Here is a 20197-nt window from a genome sequence, read left to right as displayed (position 1 = left end):
AAAAACAATAAAAAAATATTAATTAAAAAAATTATATTGAATATTCAAACTTTTTTTACTCCCTTAATAGGAAAGAAAAATCGGCAAAAATCAGCCAGTTTTAAAATATCAATCGGGCCCTGGAAATGATGACACCAATGGGAGGCTGCTTGAATGGAAACTTACCAAATATGAATTGATGTACTTGAGCACATGCATGAATATTAATTCATATCTACATGGAGAGCTTCAAGCTGGAGGCCAAGCATCGTTCTCTTGCTTGCTCGCTTTCTATGAGTAAGTGAAAGTGTGTGTAGCCGACCTTTACCCTGAAGATATCGTCCTCGGATGCGGCTGACACGGGCTCCTTGGGGTCTTTGTCTACCTCCTCCTCCACCGTGAGGTCTCCAGAGATGGCCCTCCTGATCTCCGGACCGATGTCATGTAACGTCCGCAGGCCCGCCTAAACGTACCGCGAAATGTTTGTGATGCAGAAATGCAAATTACAAGTTTGTGCGCTTACCTGCAGAGAGAGGGCAGTTTTGGGCGCCACTTTGGCCACCAGACCTTGTTCTTTCCTCTTCTTGAACTTGCGGAAGTATTCCTGAATGAGGAAGGTGGCGTAGAACTTTCCGACGGTCACCTCGTCGTCTGAGTCGACAAAAAACATTTTGAACGTTACATTCCTGCTTGTAAATCGGGGATTTTCCAAAATGCAATACTACACACCGCCAGCAGGGGGCACCACTTGATCCAGAAGTTTCATGCTGGTTCGCTTCCAGATCTTCTTTACGATGGCCCTCAGTTCCTCATTGGCTTGCTCCAGATTCCCTAAAAACACGCACAGAACATAAACAACTTGCATGCATGAAAAGTGAGTCTAATTATGTGCGCTGTACCTTCTGTCTTGATCCTCAGTGCGGTTCTGACGAGTGCAAACAGCGTCGCGTTGAACATGACGGTTCCGTCGCTGTTTAGAGGCATGTTCATGGATACCAGACGCTACATACAAACATAAACACAATGCTAGATGATCTTCTGGAATCAGCTAAAGTACAAACCGGCGTGCAAACCTTGCAAGCGACCCGATGAGGACAGAGCTTCCCGAAGCCGAGCGGTGGCTGGATTCTTCGGAGGAGAGTCACCACATCCAGGTGCTTGATCCTCCCCCTGAAAAACAAAACACGTGAATGATTTTTGCACACCGCTCGTTATCCGTTTACGGCGTCGCTACGCTAACTCACTTAGCTTCCGGGTCGTACTCAGCCCAGATCCTCTTGAACTCGTCGAGATGATGCGGCCCCAGGATGGACCAATCCCGCGTCAGGTAGTCAAAGTTATCCATGATGACAGCCACGAAGAGATTAATGATCTACAGAAAAGATTCCGTCTAAATTCTTTCAAATCACCAAATTTAATTTTGGGCGGGTTTAGACTTGGTGCTCACCAGAAAGGCACAGAGCATGTAGAAGCTGACAAAGTAGATGATAGCAAACTGGCTCCCGCAGTCCTCCTGGATGGTGATGTTCTCATTGGAGGATCCTTTCTCGCATGGGCGGTAGGGCGAGCACGCCAGCATGATCTCTTGCCACGCTTCGCCTGTCGCACATCTGCCCGACATGCTTTGTTTTCACTTCTTTTTCCAACCAATGTTCCAGCACAGCTGGAGCTTCAAATTGTTACACGCTGCCATGTGTAACACACTTTTAAAATACCTTTTTTGACATTAGCGTATATTTTAATTAACCCGAAAAAAGAAAATCCACGAGTGAAGCTTATTTTAGGAAAAAGAAGCTCAGAGAGGGCGCCGAGCGTGTCGAAGGAGACGATAAGGAGCGTTGAAATCTCCCTCACCTGAAGAGCAGCAGCACTGCCTGGGGGAACGTCTGGAAATTGTTGTTCCTGTTGATCTGCGTGTGGTCCTGCAGCGCTATCTTGCCAAACATCTGCACGAGAAGCGGCGGGGGAGGAAAACACGCGAGTCTCTTTGGTCAATTAGGAAAGGCCAATTAAATACAACAGGGAGACGAGGCAGGAGGCGGTTTTACCTGCATGCCGATGACGGCGTAAATGAAAAACAGCATTACGATCAGCAGGGCGACGTAAGGTAGAGCCTGGAGAAGAGAAACGGATCACATTTACTGTTACATTCCATTTTGGTGTGCCACAGGGGTCAACTATGGGGCCCCTGCTGTTTTGGCTTCAGCTTTTTCATTCAGGTTTTTTCTGTCCTGTCTGGAGGAAATCATTTCCTGAATTACTTGAATTGGATCGAGCCTTTGAGTTGAGTCACCTGGAAGGACTTGATGAATGTCCACAGCAAGGTCCGAATCCCTTCCCCACGGGAGAGCAGTTTCACCAGACGCATCACACGGAAGAGCCGGAAGAAGGTGATGGAGATCCGAGCGTTCTCTTCCGAGTTTTGCAGGCCCTTTTTGACGTTATTGACATTATTCGCACACACATGCACACATGCCCAAGTTAGTATGGAAAACTTTCAGATGACAAAAATTGAGGTTTCGTCTGTTTGAGGAATTCACGAGGCAACAAACAGAATCTCACGTCTACTAGATTTTGGTTGTTTTGCCTAAAAAACATCACGGCCGCGCCATTGTACGTGTTTTAATAGATGTCCGTAGAGATTATTTTTAAAACTAGCAGGTCCATAAATCGCCCGGAACAATTCGGAAGCGTCAGAAATCTCTGCCTGCAGGGAGGTTCAAATAAATCACTCCTGGTGTGCGGGAACAACTGGGGAGCTTCACGTAGATTAAGATATTATATCTCCTGGTATAAATTCCCATCATCACGCTTGGCAAATCTCATTCTCACCCCTTTCTAGTGGTTTGCTTTTACTGACAAAACCTCTTGTGACTGACCCTCATGAGTTATTTTTAGACTTTTATTTCAAGGTGGAAATTTGGCAGTTGAGGAGGTTTTTTAGCGGCGGCTTTCTTTTGTATGCCAGCAGTCAATGATAAAAAATTCAAAATATTCATCGTGTTGAGTGCTATTCTAATACGCATTTATTTATTTATGGTACTGTTTCTTCTTAGCGACGAAAGAACAAAAGCAACATGAACATGTGATGTAACATCTGGACACGTCTGTTTGTTGCCACTTTATCAAAACGACATCATCAATTCTGTGGTGTGTAAAAGTTTTGGAACAGATTTGGCTCAGTTCTCTGCCGCACAGTGTACCCCCCAAAAAAACCCAGCCCATTGAATCAAAGAGAGCGTGGGGCAGGAAGCTGAGTTGACATCAAGTTTAGAAAGACAAAAGGAGACCCGGGCACATCAAATAGTGTGACAGCGTGATGGTTTGCACTGATGACGAAGCACCGGGGGGGGCGGGGGGGAGTCAGCGAGCGCCATGGCAACAACAACCACGCCACTTGCAAAAGTCACGCAACTCCAGCGCATTGGACCCACACACAACGATGGAATATCAGCAGTGTGGCGGCGGTGGGGGTCATGCGGAGGACGGCGGGACGGATCGACGCCGGAGGTTACCGTCGGAGCGTACCGTTGGTCTTACCACAGGGGGGTGAGAGGAGGAAGAGGAGGAAGACGAAGAGGACGAGGAGGAGTCAGCTGGCTTTAAGGAAAGGCAACAAAGATCAGCAACAGAGCGGCGGCGGCGCCTTGTGAGTCGTCCAGTTGTCTTCAAATATTTGGAGGTAATACAATTTATTTTGGGACAAAAAAGTCCCCTCTCCCTACAATTGTTTTTTTTTTGCCGTCCATTCTTACTAAAAAAAATTATCTCAGCTGCTCATGAGCTAGATGTCATACTTGAGGAGTTTTACTTGCCGTCCCAAGCAGGAAGTGGATGGATTATTATTAAAAAATATTTTCATCTGGGCCAGGAGGGACAATTCAGAAGATATTACAGCGTATAGATGGGTGGCATAAGGCTAGCTTGAACCATGTTGGGACTGTAGGATATTGGAAAAGTCTGTTTAACGCTTCGGGGCTGAAATAATGAATAATGGCCCGGGCCAGCATGGAGAGAAAGGCGAAGGAGCCGATGATGTGTCTGCAACATTTATGTGCAGGTGCCCGTGGCTTTATGTGCACGGTGATAGATGGAAGGCTGCCTCTGGAACTATCTGTTTATCTTGCTGCCAGCTGGAGCTACGATGCAATAGCAGAAGATGCCGCTACGGAACGTTCAAGCTGTGTTTACCGTATGGGCAGACAATTGGAAAACACCCGATGTGCTATTCGAGGCCTCATTTGAGCTCCAAACAATCCTTTCGAGTCAAATAGGCGCCCCAATCTCACATTCACATTTAAGCACAAAGATGTAAGCCCCGCCCTCCAGTAAGCGACATTTTAAACAAGCTCGGAGCGACGGATCGAGCGATCTTGCGCAACGTTACCCTCCAAAAGCTTCTCCTGGAAGAAAGGTGACTCATTGTAACCGGGCCACCTCACTTCAAAATGGTAGGATTATACCATCTGCCGGTAAGAGGGGTGTGTGTCGTGTTTGATTGTGTGCGAGGTTGACTGACACAAAACAAAATACAGAATGGATATTGAGAGAAAGAAGGACAGAGGGAAGGAAGGAAAGAAGGAAGGAAGGAAGGAAGGAAGGAAGGAAGGGATTTATTCTAAATTGAAATTGTTTTTGTGTTAAACGGCCTTTTGCTGGAGCGCAAGTAGCAGCAACAGGCTTTTTTTTTTATAAATAATAATAAAATAATAAGTAATAATAAAAATAATTGAATCAGCAAAGTTACAATAAATATATACTTACACTTTATGCCTCATTTATTCGTTACAACATAAAACAAAGTGTGGAAAAACAAAATAATTTTTTGCTATAATTATAGTTCGTTAATTTTTGTTTTTAATTGTTGTTAATTAATTGTTTTGATTTTAATTGTTTGTTTTTAAAATGTTCATTTGTAAGATGCAGTTAGATACTTTTAAAAGCATTTTTTATTTTGTTAACAAAAATGTAAAGTTATTTTGTTATTACATTTAGTTACTGAGTGGGGAAAAAAAAAGATCATGACAAGAAGTGAAAAAAACCAAACACCCACTTCAGTAGTAAATGAGAAAAATCAGCCAGGAAAAAGATGACAGATGACATGGATGCATATCTGGGTCATTTTCAAACTGTCCAACCAAAATGTCTAAAAAGTACTGCAGCGAGTGTTGTTCATAGAAAGCCCAGTCTGGATTCCCTTTCTGGACTTGAAGCCGGCCGGGATTGTCCAGGTCATAAAAAGCGGCACTTTTCAAGATGAATTTTTAAAGTGACATTCATCTATTTGACCAGGCCTGCAAGCGACATCGTTGTACAACATGATTTGCTTCCCTAGAAATTGAGTCCTGCCAGCAGAATTTATTCTATGACTAAATGATGTGGAGTTCTGTCGGGTCCTACTCTGCTTTTGCATACTAAAAAGCTTTTCTCCCTTTTTCTTTTTAACGACGGCAAGCAACCCTGAAGTCTAAACACAATGGACACTCGACATTTGACTTGTTTTGGGCTTGTGCATTGTTATGCCACTCCATTGTGCCTCCATGTGGAGAATAAATGAATCCATGAATACATTAACATACATCTAGCAGGCTCTGAGTGAAACCATTTGGGGATTAAATTGTTCCCCGTGCGAGATTCTGCTTCATGTATCTTTTCATTCTAATCCAGACCTTGCTGTCACAAAATATTTTAGAAAGAGATTGAATGACACTAAACCAATGCATCTTGTCATTTGTCATGCCAAAGGAAACGTGGGAGCACCAAAAAAAAAATTGACACCAATCTGTCACAAATTCAAATGATAGAAACAGTGCAGCCATTTTTTTTTTTTTGGTAAAAAAATAACAGGTTAAAATTGAGTGAGAAGCGCTGGCAAAGTGCTTTTCATGTGTTTCAAATTAATGCTACTTTGGGTTCACTTGACCCAATTGGGCCATCGCGGGATCAAATGTGGTGCAGCTGAGGCTTGCTAATCATTTGAAGGCATGCGAGATGGGTATCGCTCGCCTTGCGTGTTTGAGCGTTTGGGGATGGCGCAAGCGTGTTGGCAACGTGGAGGGAGCTACTTACGTTAACCTCGGTGATGGCTATGTCAACAATGCTACCCACAACTATCAAGGCGTCAAATGCGTTCCATGCATCAACAAAATAATGCTGCGTGGCGATGGAAAGAGCAGAAAGATGACAGAAAGAAAAAGGAGGGGGGGAAAAAAGAAGCTTTTTAAACATGACGAGAAGAGAAAGACATTTGATTGGTCCCCAAAAAAAAAATAATGATGGAGGAAATCAGCATGCACGACTGGTGTGAGGCAGTTAGATCCGATTAATCGTCAATAAAGAACCTGACTACGTTAGTGCCTGCCTTACTTGTCTTTATGGAAGTCGGTATCCAATGAGTGGTCTTTTCGGACTCAAGGAAGGAAGGAAGGAAGAAAGGAGAGGGAAAGAGGAGAAATTGGAGAGAAGACAGGTGGAGAGAGAGAGAGAGAGAGAGAGGGAGAGGAGAGTACTTACGTTGATTTCACTGAGAATGACGTCTATTATGCTGCCAATTACGATGAGGAAATCAAACACATTCCAGGGATCACTAAAGTACCCCTACACAGGAGGATGAGGAGGAGGAAGGGAGGGAGGGACCAAGGTTAGAAGGGAAACACCATCTGCCGCCACCTCGTAGCACGGATCAGATATGTCACACTTTGGAAATATCAACGCCTTGATGCCACAGTGGCGCCTTGAGATACGAGTAGCTCAACTTTTTTCCTTCAAGCTTTTTATTAAAGTTCACGGTCAAACTCAAACCGAGAGAATTATGCATGTGTTTAAATCAAAACGACCACGTAGCTTAGCCTCTAATGCTAACACATGTTGGGAAACGAGGCTAACCAGGCTAACGAGCAGCATCGATGTGGCTTCGTATTATTAGCACTTTAAGTGACGGCGATCTGAACACACATGGTGAAGCAGCAAATGTAGACTGACAATATGTATGTTTTTTTTTTCAGGCTGGAATATATTTTTTCAATGGGAAAGAAGACTTAAAGAGTTTTTGAAGTTACAAGCGCGGTCAAGTTAAACTCAAGGCGCCACTGTATTTAATATTAAAACACATGGAGGCTTAGGTTTGTCAAAGGAGGCAAAGATGAGGGGGAAAATAGGGAGGGTTAGGGTGGATGAGTTCACTCATTTGGGTCATTAGGTGTTAATGCGTTCCTTTATAAAATATGCAAGTCTGCTCCAATTCACATCAAAGCGGGCCTCACCCTGGGCTTGAAGGCGATCAATTTGAGGATCATCTCCACAGTGAAGAGCCCAGTGAAGAGCATATTGAGGATGTTCATGGCATCGTTGAAGTTCTTCGTCTGGCCGTGATGCTGCCAAGCGCAAATGGAAACACGCAATTGACGCATAAAGAGATGAAAATAGGATGTGTGTCTGCGTGGCTCACCTGCATGGCCAGGCAGATTGTGTTGAGAAGGATGAGCGTGAACATCAGGTACTCAAAGTAGGAGGAGTTGACCACGTACCACACCTTGTACTGGTACGGGTTCTTGGGGATGTAGCGGCGCAGGGGGCGGGCCTTCAGGGCATATTCAACACACTGACGCTGCGATAAACACACAAAAGATACAAAAGGTAACGCACTGGACCAGGGGTCAGCGACTTTTTTGACATTGAGAATTACATGCCGATAAACTACGTGTAGTTTCATACAAATTTCTGAAATGCGTTAAAATTATTGCCATTAAAATCAATTATCATATGCTGGCTACTAATCACTGATCATGTTAATAATTATTCTGAATTAGCAGTACTGGAAGTTTTATGTATCCAAACTACTAGTTGTATCGGTACTTGGTATCGGTGACCACTCAAGAATTCAGTATTTAATTAGTATCGCTCTAAAAAAAGTGGGATCGAACATCCCAACAAATAAATATTTTTTAAATAAATAAATAAATTCAGCCAAATATCGGAAGCTCAAAAAAAAATCCAAATTGGTTGACCCCGCTACAAATGTTTCTTTTTCTGATCTATTTTTAGAACAGACCATATAAATCCCTCCTTACCTGATTTTTATCAAGCTCACAGTTCTTATACTCCTGCTCGCCTTGCTCCTGGAAGGTGACGATGACGAAACCGACGAAGATGTTCATCATGAAGAAGGCGATGATGATAATATAGATGATGAAGAAGATGGAGATGACCACACGGTAGTTGTAGATGGGACCCACGTCTTCGGTGTGAGAGTCAATGGCCCGGTACAGGAGCCTGCGGGGGAGGGAGGGGGCGGTTGATGAGCCGAAACGAACAACAAACCGTTGTGTGTGTGTGTGATTTTGCATTCATGCACACACCCCGGCCAGCCCTCAAAGGTGGACACCGCAAACAGAGCCATCATGCCTTGCAGCACATCGTCAAAGTTAAATTCGCTGTTCTCCCACAGTCTCAGGGCTCGTTCTGGCTTAGCCACATCGCCGTCCTTATACTTTATATACGAGCCTCTGTCAAGAAGCACAACACAATGACACAACTGCTTTGAGATAATTGCAATTGATCAAGATGGCCGCCACTTACCTGCACTCCGCCTTTGTCTGTTTCGAGTTGTCCGAGCAGAAGAAGAACTTGCCCTGGAGAGCAAAACATTTTTGTAAATGACTTCTTCCTAAAGTAGAAAATAATTTAGCCTTTTTTTACCTTGAAAAGCTGCACCCCGATGCAGGCGAACATAAACTGGAGCAACGTGGTGACGATGACGATGTTGCCGATGGTCCTGATGGCCACAAAGACGCACTGCACCACATGCTGAAGGGAGGGGAAACGGTCAAGGTCAGAAAGTTTTTTGGGGGGATTTCAACACGTGATCGAATACCGACCTTCAGGCCCTTGGCTCTGTTGATGGCCCGCAAAGGTCGGAGCACTCGGAGAACTCGCAGGATCTTCACCACGTTGATGGCGCTGGACCTGGAACGCCAATGTAATTTAGCTGTAGAGCAGCTAAAATGCATTTTTCCAACCAGATATTTATAGAAAGTGGATGTCGCAACTATAACGTCAATTCTCATCATATCGTTTCTAAAGAACTCTACAATAAATTGAGTTTGAATTTTTGTGCATCATCCATCTTCTACACAGCCAAAGCACTTGTTCCACGACATTGTGCGCTTAGGAATCTTTAACACAAATTGTGACATGAATCGTTTCAGCCTGCTTAGAAAAGGTGAAAACACACAAAACAAACAACAGTGAAGACACACTCAGAATCCTTACAGAGGGTTCAACATAAGGGACCGTTTTGGTTTTTGCAAATCTTTTTTTTTTGCTTTGACTTGTGTGCATTCAAGTACCCACAAAATTCTACAAAACAAGTGTAGCATAAAAATAATGACGTCATAAAGCAGATCAGATATGTAAACATGTGGCCTGCACACTGGCAGAGCTAGAGGGGGGGGGGGGCTGCGAGGGCACTAACCCCCCCAAAAATATACTTGGACCCCACCAGGTTCCAAAACAGACTTTTGTGTGTACTCTGATTTTTTCAGAATTTTATTTTCCATCCTCCTATATAGGGAACTATTAATGAATATTCATCAGCGGTTTCTGAAGAGTTTTTTGGTTTTTAAAAAAAAAAAAAAATTTTGCTTTGCGGAGGCCCTGAGCAAAAATAAAAATATATAGCTCCACTAGTGATTAATTACTGACTTTATCTCGAAAGGATAATTTGTAAATTTGTATTCAACTATAACGCCAAAGAGACACACAGTACTATAAACACACTTCTACTTGTCTTGCTAGGGTAATTCACAAGACTGTTAATTGTGTTTTGGAGCAACACAACAAGTCCTTGTATCACACAATGAATCAACTACACACATTTTAAGAACACATCCAGACAAACAAGGTCAAGCAAAGTGTGCTGTAAGGAAAGTGTCAGTTCAGAGGTTGTGCTCAAAACAAAAGCTCCTAAAGTCAAAATGAATACGTTGACATTTTGATTTTTTTTTTTTTACATAAATGTGTGAGAAAAAGTTTGACCTTTCACTAAAAAAAAAACTTTTTCTAAACACTAACCAAAATGTCAGCGCATCATCCTAGGGGTGTCAAACTCTGGCCCGCGGGCCAAATTTGGCCCGCAGTGTAATTATATTTGGCCCGCAAAGACAAATTATACATTGACTTTGTGTCAATACTAAAATTGCAAATTGTTTGTTAAAAAAATAGAGATGTTTATAGCAATTAATATTACCCGCGACAAAAACGAGTTTGACACTCCTGTTCTACGGGATGAACTGTGGAAAGCAAGAAGTGTGTGACGCCTTCTAACCGGAAGTGGAAAAGTGTTTAAAGGTGGGATGAAGCCGCTGACGTGTCACAGTCAAAGTAGCCGTGAGGACTTGGCGTGCTGCCACCATTCGGCAAATAAAGAAACCTTTTAGATGCTATAAAAGCTACGCTCGGCCGACCCGGATGGGAGGGGTTGGGGGAAGTGCGTGCCGCCATTAAGCGGCCGGCCGATGACAGGAAGTGCTCCCGCAAGGCACTTTCGGCAATATTTCCTTGACTTAATTAAAGAAATGAGACGTTCATCTATTTTATGAATGCTACACGCAGATTCACGTTACAAATTGGACTGACGTTGTCTGTGACCGGCCACCAACATCCCACAAAACAAAAAAACACTTAACATTAGGCTGCCATTTCTATTGCTCAGGAGAGTTCTCTTGATTGAGTAATTAATTGTCATTTTAATATTATCATTAAAAGAAGCGATTTTGGCAAAACTCTCCCAAACTCTAGAAACCAAGGGAGTGACAGTTTTGACACATTTAAGGTGTTTAAGGAGTCATATTAACAAGCACTAATATGGACTTACGTCGAGAAGTCTAGTCTATTAAAGAGTTTGAAACAGAAAGTGTAGCATAGCATATTAAACATGAGAAGTAGCACAGTGTACCAATGAGTTATTTGCTAGAAGAAGCAAAGGACATCTTTATTAATAACAAACAGCATGAAAGGGGTGAGGGAGGGGGCGAGCAATGGAGTGTAAAGTTGTTGAGAAGAGTGAGGCCGTGTGAAGGCAATTTACCAAGCAAAACATTTGCCTACTTAGCTACTCGACAAGTTGATTTGTGTCGCCGTAGGGCTCGACTAAACGGCCCGTGAAGGCAAAAAGACGGGGCGGGTGAGGACTCAGTGACGTCGAGTAAGGATAATTGGGAAAGGTGTCAGGGCGATCAATTTTTTCGCGACAATAGAATATTGGACTCACTGTATCCCGGAGGAAATGAGGGAAACGCTGACGACCACCAGGTCCAGAATGTTGAAATAGTTCCTGCAGAAAGAGCCTTTATGGAGGAAGGCTCCGTAAGCTGTCATCTGTGGTGGAGATATTGAAAGACATGTTCAGATTTTGAAATATAATATAAATTTGAAATATACATTTGACATAATTTGGCTGGTTAAATGATTCACAAAATTAGCTAAAAAAATGAAATCTAAACAATAAATCAATTTTATTTTTAAAAATGTGACAATTATTTTCCATTACCAATTTCGCGGACCACTTGCGATACCGCCATGGACCACTAAAGGCCCGCGGACCACCGGTTGAAAATCCCTGTGGTACTCAATTTTTGACAACCAGAACGTTTGTATGACTTACAATAAATTTTTTACCGTATCTCAAATATTTTGTGTTCTGCAATGGACCGTTTGGACTATAACGAATTAGCGCTACTCTGATGTATTTTGGCTCAGTCACGCCCACCAATTAAAATGCACAGCAGAGTCTCGATACCTTGAGAATAATCTCGATGGTGAAAAGCCCCGTGAAGACGTGATCCGCATAGCCCAGGATCTGAAAAAGGAAACCACCAGTGTCAGAATTCAGCACTGACTGGAAGCAAGTGTTTTAAAAGGGACCTCGTTTCGGAAGGAGTCGTTCTTGACCGGATCCTCGGCTGCCAGACTGATACTGCTGAGCAGGATGAAGAAGAGGATGAGGTTGGTGAAGATGTTGTGGTTGACGATCTTATGGCATAGAACCCTGAATCTAAAAAAAAAAGGGCAAACAGAGAGAGAAACTCGAGTTGTTCTGTGGAAAAAAAAAAAAGGAAAGACGATATGAGGATGGATTACTTGTTGGTGTGGCTGAAGACGAAGAAGGCTCGAGCCTTGGGCATGGGAACGGCTTTCTCCTTAAGCTGGATGTCGGAGAGCGGCCGAGGCCTTGGACCGACCGGCACGTCCGGTTCCTCGTCGTCTTCGTCACCTGGCGGAAACATAACGACTGAAGCGTAGAACGACTTAATTTCCCGATTAAATATTTTACCGATGTAATCGTTTGCAGGATATGGATTCTTCTCTTCGCTTTCATCGCCGCAGTAATCGTCCATGTTGATCTGCGCGAGAGATGAAACAAATGATGTAAAACGAATACAAAGGATAGATTTGGGAAATGATTGTGTGTACTTTTGTGGCAGTGTTGCTCTCGCCATCCGAAGTGATGGACTTCAGCTCAATCTTCTCTCGCTTCTCTTTCTCCAGTGGAGGCTTCTCGTTGTTGTGCCTCTTGTCTGGAGTGCCCAGTCTAGAAAAAAAAAAATGGACGCCAACCTTTGAAGCTTTCTGTTTGAGCCCATGACGAGTCAGGCCGAGTCTACCTGGCTAGTTTCTTCCTCTCCTTCTCCTCCTCTTCCTCCTTTTGAGCAGACGTCAGGCTCTCGGCGTCAGCTAGGTTGTCCACAGCGATGGCCAAAAAGACGTTGAGTAGGATATCTGGTCACGGGGGTGAAATTAAGGATGTTGCTGAAATATATGACGAGTTAGGAACATTACACCCCATTTTTCCGACCCAATTATCCCATGAGGAAACATCTCAGCGCAGGATACAGTTTCCGCAGATGAAGAGGATGATGAAGTAGATGCAGACCAGCATGCCGGGGAAGGAAGGTCCACCGTACGCCATGATCCCGTCGTACATCACCGAGTTCCAGTCTTCACCAGTTAAGATCTGATGAAGAACCAAAGGAACTTTGTTTTGGCGGAAAATAGATCTTAACGGGACCGTTTCGATGAGGGGCTTACCTGGAAGACGGTCAAGAGCGACTGGGGGAAGTTGTCAAAGGTGCTTCGCCGGGTGTCCTCAAAGTTGAACTTGCCGCCAAAGAGCTGCATGCCCAGCAGGGAGAAGATGATGATGAAGAGGAAGAGCAGGAGCAGCAGGGAAGCGATGGAGCGCACTGAGTTCAGCAAGGAGGCCACCAAGTTGGACAGCGAGTTCCAGTATCTGGACGCCGCAAACACATTCAGTCACTTGAGTGCGGATTAGCAGTAAATCAATAAATAAATACATTTATAAATGAAAAAACAAACACAAACAAACCCATAGAAAAATATATATACAATTTAAAAACATTATAATAATTAAATAAATAAATATATATATATAAAAAAAAAAAAGAAATTAAAAAAATTAAAAAAACATTAACAAATATATAAAATAAAAAAAATTATAATGATAAAATAAAAAAAAAAATAAAAAAAGAATCAACCTGGTTATTTTGAAGATCCGCAACAAGCGCACGCAACGCAGCACGGAGATGCCGAGAGGCGACATGATCTTAGTTTCCACCAGGATGGTCTCCAGAATCCCGCCGCAAACGACAAAACTGTCAAAGCGGTTGAAGAGCGAGACGAAGTATGCCTTGAAAAAAAAAAAAGAGTGTGTGGGGGTCAAATTTCAAATCATTTCTTGCGAATTTTCGTTTAAATTCAATTTGCACATACCTGAAGGCCCAGGCTGTACATCTTCAAGAGCATCTCACCGGTGAAGAGTGCGAGTAAAACTTTGTTAGCTATGTCTGAAGTGGGAGAAAAAAATTAGCAACTAAAATACGATGTCATCAACCCCAACCAAAACTTTTTCCACCTTGCACGTCTGTTAACCACTGCGGCTGCTGGTGATGTTCCGAGGCAATGGTGAGAGTGTTGAGGAAAACCAGAAAGATAACCAGCCAATAGAAAACCTGCGATTTGACAGCCGCCCGACACTTGCGCCTGCACAGCCTGTTCCACCTGCGTGAGTAGCGACTGAAGAGGACAAAAGGCAGAAACGAGACAACAAGAGTGAATAAGAGCGTTGATGGCGTTCCCCTCTCGCCCGTTGTTTGGCAGCAGAACTGTGTGGGGGGAAAAAAATTATTTCGATTTTTACCCGACAGATGGTTTGAATATAAAAATATTATTTGCCTCTAGTGACCACCAAAAACAAAATAAAAAAATGGAATGCCCTGTTTGGAAAGGAACTGTTTACATTAACGAGGGGCGCCAAATCACCACATTTGTCTAAAAAGCTCAAACAAACCACAAGTCCTATTCGCGAACACTGACAACGGGCACCATTTATTTTTGTTGTTTTCACTCCATCCATCATTTGTGTTTGACTTTCTTCCCCTGGCTCTGAGGCGTCTTTAATAACACGCAAAACTTGGAAAAAGTATCACGCGGGACACAAATTCCACAAGGCAACAGAAGCCGACACGCGCTTTGCACCACGACGTGCCATATTTGTTTACCTACCATCAGATTGCATTATATATTATTTTGGTTAAATATACACACACGTTAGTTGGGAGCAGGTGAGCGGAGCGAAGACGATGGCAAACAACATGTACTAACCTGAACTTGGATTTGGAGATCCTATTTCTGGAACACAGAGAACAGAATGGATTATACACACAGACGCACAAACACAGATATCGACACAACGTGAAGGGTGATTTGAGACCGATTAGGTGCGGCGACCTCATTTGAGTTTTGGTCAAATCACCCTGTGAGAACATGTAAAAAGTGGCAACCACTCAATTAAATCAATTTTCTTTTTTTAATGAACACCAACTGTGAATTTTTTTTTTTTGGAGTCAAATACGGTTTGATTGTTTGCCACGGGAACAACAACATAAACAAAAGACTGAGGACAAAGAGAAAGAAGAGAACCAAACTCCAGAGTGGACAGTAAATATGTTGGCGTACTCCAAAGTATCCAAAAAATAAAAAGTGTGCTGGATTTACTCGATTTTATTTTGTCAAGTGGGCGTGGAAAATAAAATGATCTGAATCCAGATACATTTATTTCATGTAATCACTTGACAAAATTAAATGAAGGAAATTCACCAAAATCTTTTTTTCCTACACTGTATAAACAAAAAAAAAGTAAAAAAAATTCCAGACAACAAACTCATGTTGCTGCAAAACAAATTTTGCTCCTAGCACAGTTTATGACATCATTCCGTTTTTTTTTTTTTTTTTATCATTTTTGGCTCAGACAAAAAAACCACAAACAGCCAAACAAAGACAAAGTAACAGATGGACAGCGAGAGGAGAATGAATAAACAACAGCGTGCCGGAGCGAGCCAGCCGGGGTCGAAGCGAGAAAGCGCCTTTTCGGATCTCGTCGTGAACGAACGGCCAGCGAGTGAGTCAGCTGTTGGTGAGGCGGGTCCAAACAAAAGACGGGCGATCAGAACCAGAGGGGGGGGGAGTGAGCAATAAAGGCTCTTTTACTACACGATGAGATGATTGATGCTTTGCTAATTTACGGTTTGGCACACCTGGAATGAGAAACGTTGTCCTTGGTCGCTGTGAGATTAATGTGATTGGGGTTCTTTTGACACTTTGTTGGGAAAGATCCAGGTCTGGGAAGGGGGTGAGTACTTACGCTAGCCGCGTACAGCAGGTCTCTCCTTCTACATCGCCTCCGGGTGCGTTGTCGGTGTTGACCGATTCATTCTCACTGGCCGGCATGCTCACTAAGAGACGCAGGAGCAAAAAAAGTTTTATATTCGGATATTTAGCAGGATAAAATTCCAATAACCGATGAATCGGGTTATTACTGTAAATATAAAAAAAGGATCAAATGACACTTATGGAATGTTATTGTTTTTATAATATCGTACTTGGTCCTTTAGCATTTTTCTAACGTTACAACCAAACAAAATTGAAACAACATTTTTTTGGTAAATATTTTTTCAATTTTGTCCTACTTTGAAATTTGTGTAAAAAAAAATTGCAAAAATATAACTGCCCTAACCCCCCAATTTAACTTATAATTGTCCGATTAATCGGTAGAGCATTAGTATATATTTTAATAATCTTGTTATGAAAAATAAAACATTTTATAGTGTAAAACTTCTTTCAGTGTGCATTTTCAGTTTGAATACTGAATCGCAACAATTCCCAAGATGGACACAAGTCTGACGTTATTTGTAGTCAATAAATAACCATTTTCAGATTAACACTCAATTTTCTAACAATCACTCAAGCCACTCTCATGATCGGGACTCAATAACAATTTTTGTTGTGAGTTACAATTTCAAGACAATTTCCACAACATCAAAACAAAATATTTTGTTGTACTGCCCAACTTAAAACTAGTTCAAAGTCTGCCGCCTTGACATTTCGAATTCCCTTAGCGTATTTTTTCATTAGATTAGAACAGTCTAATTGATATTGCCAAGCCAACCTGTTCTACAACATAAAAACAAATCATCCAAAGATTTTAACAACCTTCAACACACATCCCCGACGTGTACAACGGCTGCCTAAAGTAATCACATCTTACAATGTTGACATACTTGTGCTACGTATTTCCCGCTGCGGAGCTTTGGGAGCCACGCGAGCCACGCAACAGCTAATAGGGTTGGATTTCTAAGCCGACTCGAAGCCTCTTTTGTGATTTCACAGCTCTCAGGGATATTAAAAGCTGCAAATTGCAGTCTTTCATGTGCAAACATTGCAGGTATATTGTCTCGTAGCGACAGCTGTCGCGTTTTTACGTCTCTTGTCTTAACAAACAAATTTGTCTGTTTGTTACAAGCTGACAAAAAAAAAAAGCGGATTGGTCATTTAGTGTTGGAGAAAGGAAATATCCTCTGCCAAAAGGAACTCGAGTGCCGAGAATGGGGCGGCAGCCAACTGGAAATGGTCGGGGAAAAAAAAAAAAAAAAAAAAAAAAGATCGAGAGATACTTGAGTGGCATTGGAGAAAGTGAAGGACGCTTCCATGGAGGCGGCATTGATGGAGACTAGAAGGTGGGTGGGGGACTGTTATCAAGTGATACATTGCTTTTTATTGCTTCTGTCAGTCTTTGGCCGCCGGCAGCTCCCCTCACTGTCATCTCAAACGCTTATTGTAAAACCCTCTGGAGTCAGACGCTGCATGTGAATGAAAAAAAATAAAATAAAATAAAGAACTACCGCCACACTCTTGGAATCAAACTGGACTCCTGTCAACAAAGTTCTTTCTCATAATAAATACAGAGTTGCCTTGATTAGACAGCGACGCTGTGATGAGGAAACGTTCCACAACTGCTCAAGCACTCTGAGAACCAGCGGCGTCTCCCGGGGGCTAAAAGCCTTTCAAATCCGCTGCCTCCAACCTCAGCGGTGCTCTGAACTAGTTTAATACCTATTGTTGGACTAAGCCCCAAAGACTTGAGCCACAAGGAGGATGGACGGACGAGGACTCACAGTTTCTGGGTTTATCGTCATCCAGACCCTCCTCTTCATTCTCTGGGTCGATATCTTCAGCCTGAGTGATCCAGTCTAAGTAGCCCTGCATTCACCAAAAAACACATTTAGCATATAATTAGCATTTTGAGATTTTTATCCAGACAGCCTACCTTGAGATCCTCCTCCAGCTGCTGTTTTTCTCGGAGTTTCTGGAAGTCGCCTCGTGCCTTGGCCTTCTCCCTTTCCTTGGAAAACTCTCTGGAAGCGAGCGAGGACGGTGCCAGGATTCACATCCAGGATTCATAGCGGGAGAGAGACAGCAAAACAAATCCAGGGTGAAAGTCTTGCTCAAAGAAATACGCATTTTGGATGAGGTGGAGGTGGAAGGAGGGAAAACCTGTCAAGAGAAAGAGCTATAGAGTGTTAGTGTGTACACGGGAGATAAATCACTTATTTTTTCACATCCTAAATAAACTAACCACATATTTCGCAGTCCTCATGTAGCATTTAGGTGACTCAATTCACAGGGAACACTATTAAACAGTGCCTGCACTCTCAGAAGAAGGCGCTATATTTGGCTTGTCACTGGGGGGGGGGAGTACCTCAAGGGTCTATACGAGCCCCCCTGGAATTTGTACAAAGGGTATTGTTTTGATCAGGGATTGGCGACATTCTAAAAATTCTTCCCCTAGCCTTACCTGATTAGTTTGAATAACACGAGTTGGCTAATTAGCACTTAGCGCCAACTGTTCATCTTCACATAACACTTTGTCCATGTAAACAAACAAGCTACAGAAATGGTCTTGTTGACAGTTTGGACCTTTCCTGGTTAGCTATAAATTATCACGCCAGTCTCCCTTCTTTCCTCGAACACACTGCGAATGAAGTAGTTGGGAAAAGGTCAGGCTGTGTAGTGCGTTAACGGCATCATTAGTCACGAGTCAGACAAAGAGTCCGACAGACAGCCGAGCCACCTCGAGTTATTTGCGCCAAACAGATTTTACCCCCACCAAACACCGCTAACCGTGTCATGCCATTCCAAAAAAGTCAGCAAAGCAACATGGCCGTCGGAGAGTTAATATCCGTAAAGTTGTCGGGGTTGCTCGACTCGAAGAGCCAGATGCTTAAGTACGATTTCACCGCAGTTGGCTGCGAGGATAATGATTCAAACATACATGGGACTTTGGATTCAACATCACCAGATGAGAGCATCTCGATAAAACAAGCCTTGAAGTCTCCGGAAAAGTTGGGCTGAATGATTTACAATGTGCTTTCGAATTCAACTGAAGGCGTGAAAAGAAGAGATTAGTCTGAAGTGATCTCGGACCCTAACCCTTACCCGCTCAAAACCCCCAGAACCAAGTTAAGCACAAAGAAGGATCCAATGATGATTAAGGTGACAAAATACACCCACGGCCACTTGTACCCTACTGCATCATTCACCTGGTGGAGACACAACAACAATAGAAGAATGGAAAGGGGAGGGGGTGAGGAGGGGGGTTTAAGGAAAAGGGTTAGATCCTCGGTAATTGCTCGGGATGTGTCACTCGTGTAGGATCCTCGGCGTTTGGCCAGCGGCACTTCATGAATTCATGAATACACAAGACGGCTCATTTTAGAACGCCGGCTCGCAACGGGAGCAGGTGTCCTTCTTGAAAGGGAGCTGGAGGTTCAACCTCAAAGCAGCTAATTGCCTGCTTAATTAATTACTCAAGAGAGGAGGCATTATAGTCACAAAATGTGCAGCGAGACTCCCCTGGACCTGCAGTCCTCAATACATCACTTGATCTCTTTTCCCAAAAATCTTTTAAGAAATCATCTTCCCAAATGAATTTGTTACGATAATGTCATTAAATATAATTTTTTTGTCTCAATTCAATAGATGTGCTGCTCCTTCTATTAATCACAATTTGGCCACTAGGGGGCAGTGTAATACAAACACAAGGCTGAACAAGTCATTCTTCGCAGAGGATAAATACTTCTGTGATTCGTTAGCCTGTCTATGGTGTTTCCCATTATCTGTTAGCATTAAGCTAACACACAGGGTGTAATTCTCCTTGTTTGTTACCCTTCAACTGGACGTTAAAAAAAGTGAATCCCGACTTTTTTTATCCCTCCTGTTGTGTTGCTGTGTTCCGCCTCCACAGCCGACCCAGGGGGTGAATTATTTAAAGCCCGGCGTGTCCCGACAGGCCGGGTGGTGCTTGTACTCGACAAAGCAACCCAGGTCGCCTGCCGGACGAGCACTTATTTAAAACACGTTTTTGGCTCTTTTATTCTCACGGGGCGGGTACGACGTCGACTTAACCTGACGTGAACCGTACAGCGCTGACTCGGATGTGGAATAGAATACACAGTTTGGATGCGTGTCTGTCCGTCTTCAATCGGTTGTGACGGCCTCTCGCGCTTAAATGACAGGAACATAACAGATGGCTACGCTACTGCTAGTTTCATACCCGAGTGTGTGCAATGTGTGTGTGTGCTGCTCCATAAGTAATAAAGTTGCTCGCCTTAGAATATCCATCAATTGTTTCGGTCCGCGCCACGTTACTTTATGATGGATGATGACAATTACACTTGTTTGGCTTTCACCGCAAACGAGACGACGCTCGCTTTGACATGTTATTTGGGAGGATTTATGGTAAAACGCGCAAAGTAAATGGACAGAAGTATTGGGACGTGACACCTGCAACAAGCGGGAAGAGTTT

The 20197-nt window shown here is 43.1% G+C and overlaps 1 protein-coding gene across 6 annotated transcripts in view; it reads right to left on the bottom strand.

The window, feature by feature from the left end:
• The window catches only part of cacna1c (calcium channel, voltage-dependent, L type, alpha 1C subunit), a 79843-nt gene that overhangs the window by 7834 nt on the left and 51812 nt on the right, over positions 1-20197 (bottom strand). The window contains exons 8-43 of one of the 6 annotated variants that reach the window (XM_037242688.1): positions 18829-18932; positions 17660-17747; positions 17508-17592; positions 15698-15788; positions 14659-14685; positions 13910-14070; positions 13768-13841; positions 13533-13684; positions 13066-13267; positions 12871-12991; positions 12642-12756; positions 12451-12568; positions 12311-12380; positions 12118-12250; positions 11902-12031; positions 11777-11836; positions 11249-11355; positions 8856-8943; positions 8677-8784; positions 8557-8609; positions 8337-8483; positions 8049-8250; positions 7427-7585; positions 7242-7352; positions 6493-6576; positions 6049-6132; positions 2273-2410; positions 2028-2093; positions 1834-1925; positions 1427-1589; positions 1224-1351; positions 1053-1149; positions 879-981; positions 709-810; positions 503-630; positions 308-442 (exon numbers count right to left, since the gene is read on the bottom strand). In XM_037242688.1, coding sequence (XP_037098583.1) covers positions 308-442; positions 503-630; positions 709-810; positions 879-981; positions 1053-1149; positions 1224-1351; positions 1427-1589; positions 1834-1925; positions 2028-2093; positions 2273-2410; positions 6049-6132; positions 6493-6576; positions 7242-7352; positions 7427-7585; positions 8049-8250; positions 8337-8483; positions 8557-8609; positions 8677-8784; positions 8856-8943; positions 11249-11355; positions 11777-11836; positions 11902-12031; positions 12118-12250; positions 12311-12380; positions 12451-12568; positions 12642-12756; positions 12871-12991; positions 13066-13267; positions 13533-13684; positions 13768-13841; positions 13910-14070; positions 14659-14685; positions 15698-15788; positions 17508-17592; positions 17660-17747; positions 18829-18932 — 4026 coding nt within the window. Of the gene's footprint in view, positions 1-301; positions 443-502; positions 631-708; positions 811-878; positions 982-1052; positions 1150-1223; positions 1352-1426; positions 1590-1833; positions 1926-2027; positions 2094-2272; positions 2411-3507; positions 3580-6048; positions 6133-6492; positions 6577-7241; positions 7353-7426; positions 7586-8048; positions 8251-8336; positions 8484-8556; positions 8610-8676; positions 8785-8855; positions 8944-11248; positions 11356-11776; positions 11837-11901; positions 12032-12117; positions 12381-12450; positions 12569-12641; positions 12757-12870; positions 12992-13065; positions 13268-13532; positions 13685-13767; positions 13842-13909; positions 14071-14658; positions 14686-15697; positions 15789-17507; positions 17593-17659; positions 17748-18828; positions 18933-20197 lie in introns of all 6 variants that reach the window. The other 5 variants (XM_037242685.1, XM_037242684.1, XM_037242683.1 and 2 more) reach the window with 5 other exon arrangements.

The sequence above is a fragment of the Syngnathus acus genome, chromosome 23 (assembly GCF_901709675.1).
Source record: "Syngnathus acus chromosome 23, fSynAcu1.2, whole genome shotgun sequence".
Classification (NCBI taxonomy): Eukaryota; Metazoa; Chordata; class Actinopteri; order Syngnathiformes; family Syngnathidae; genus Syngnathus; species Syngnathus acus.
The sequence above is the reverse complement of the archived record's forward strand: the minus strand, read 5'-3'. Positions and strand labels throughout refer to the sequence as shown.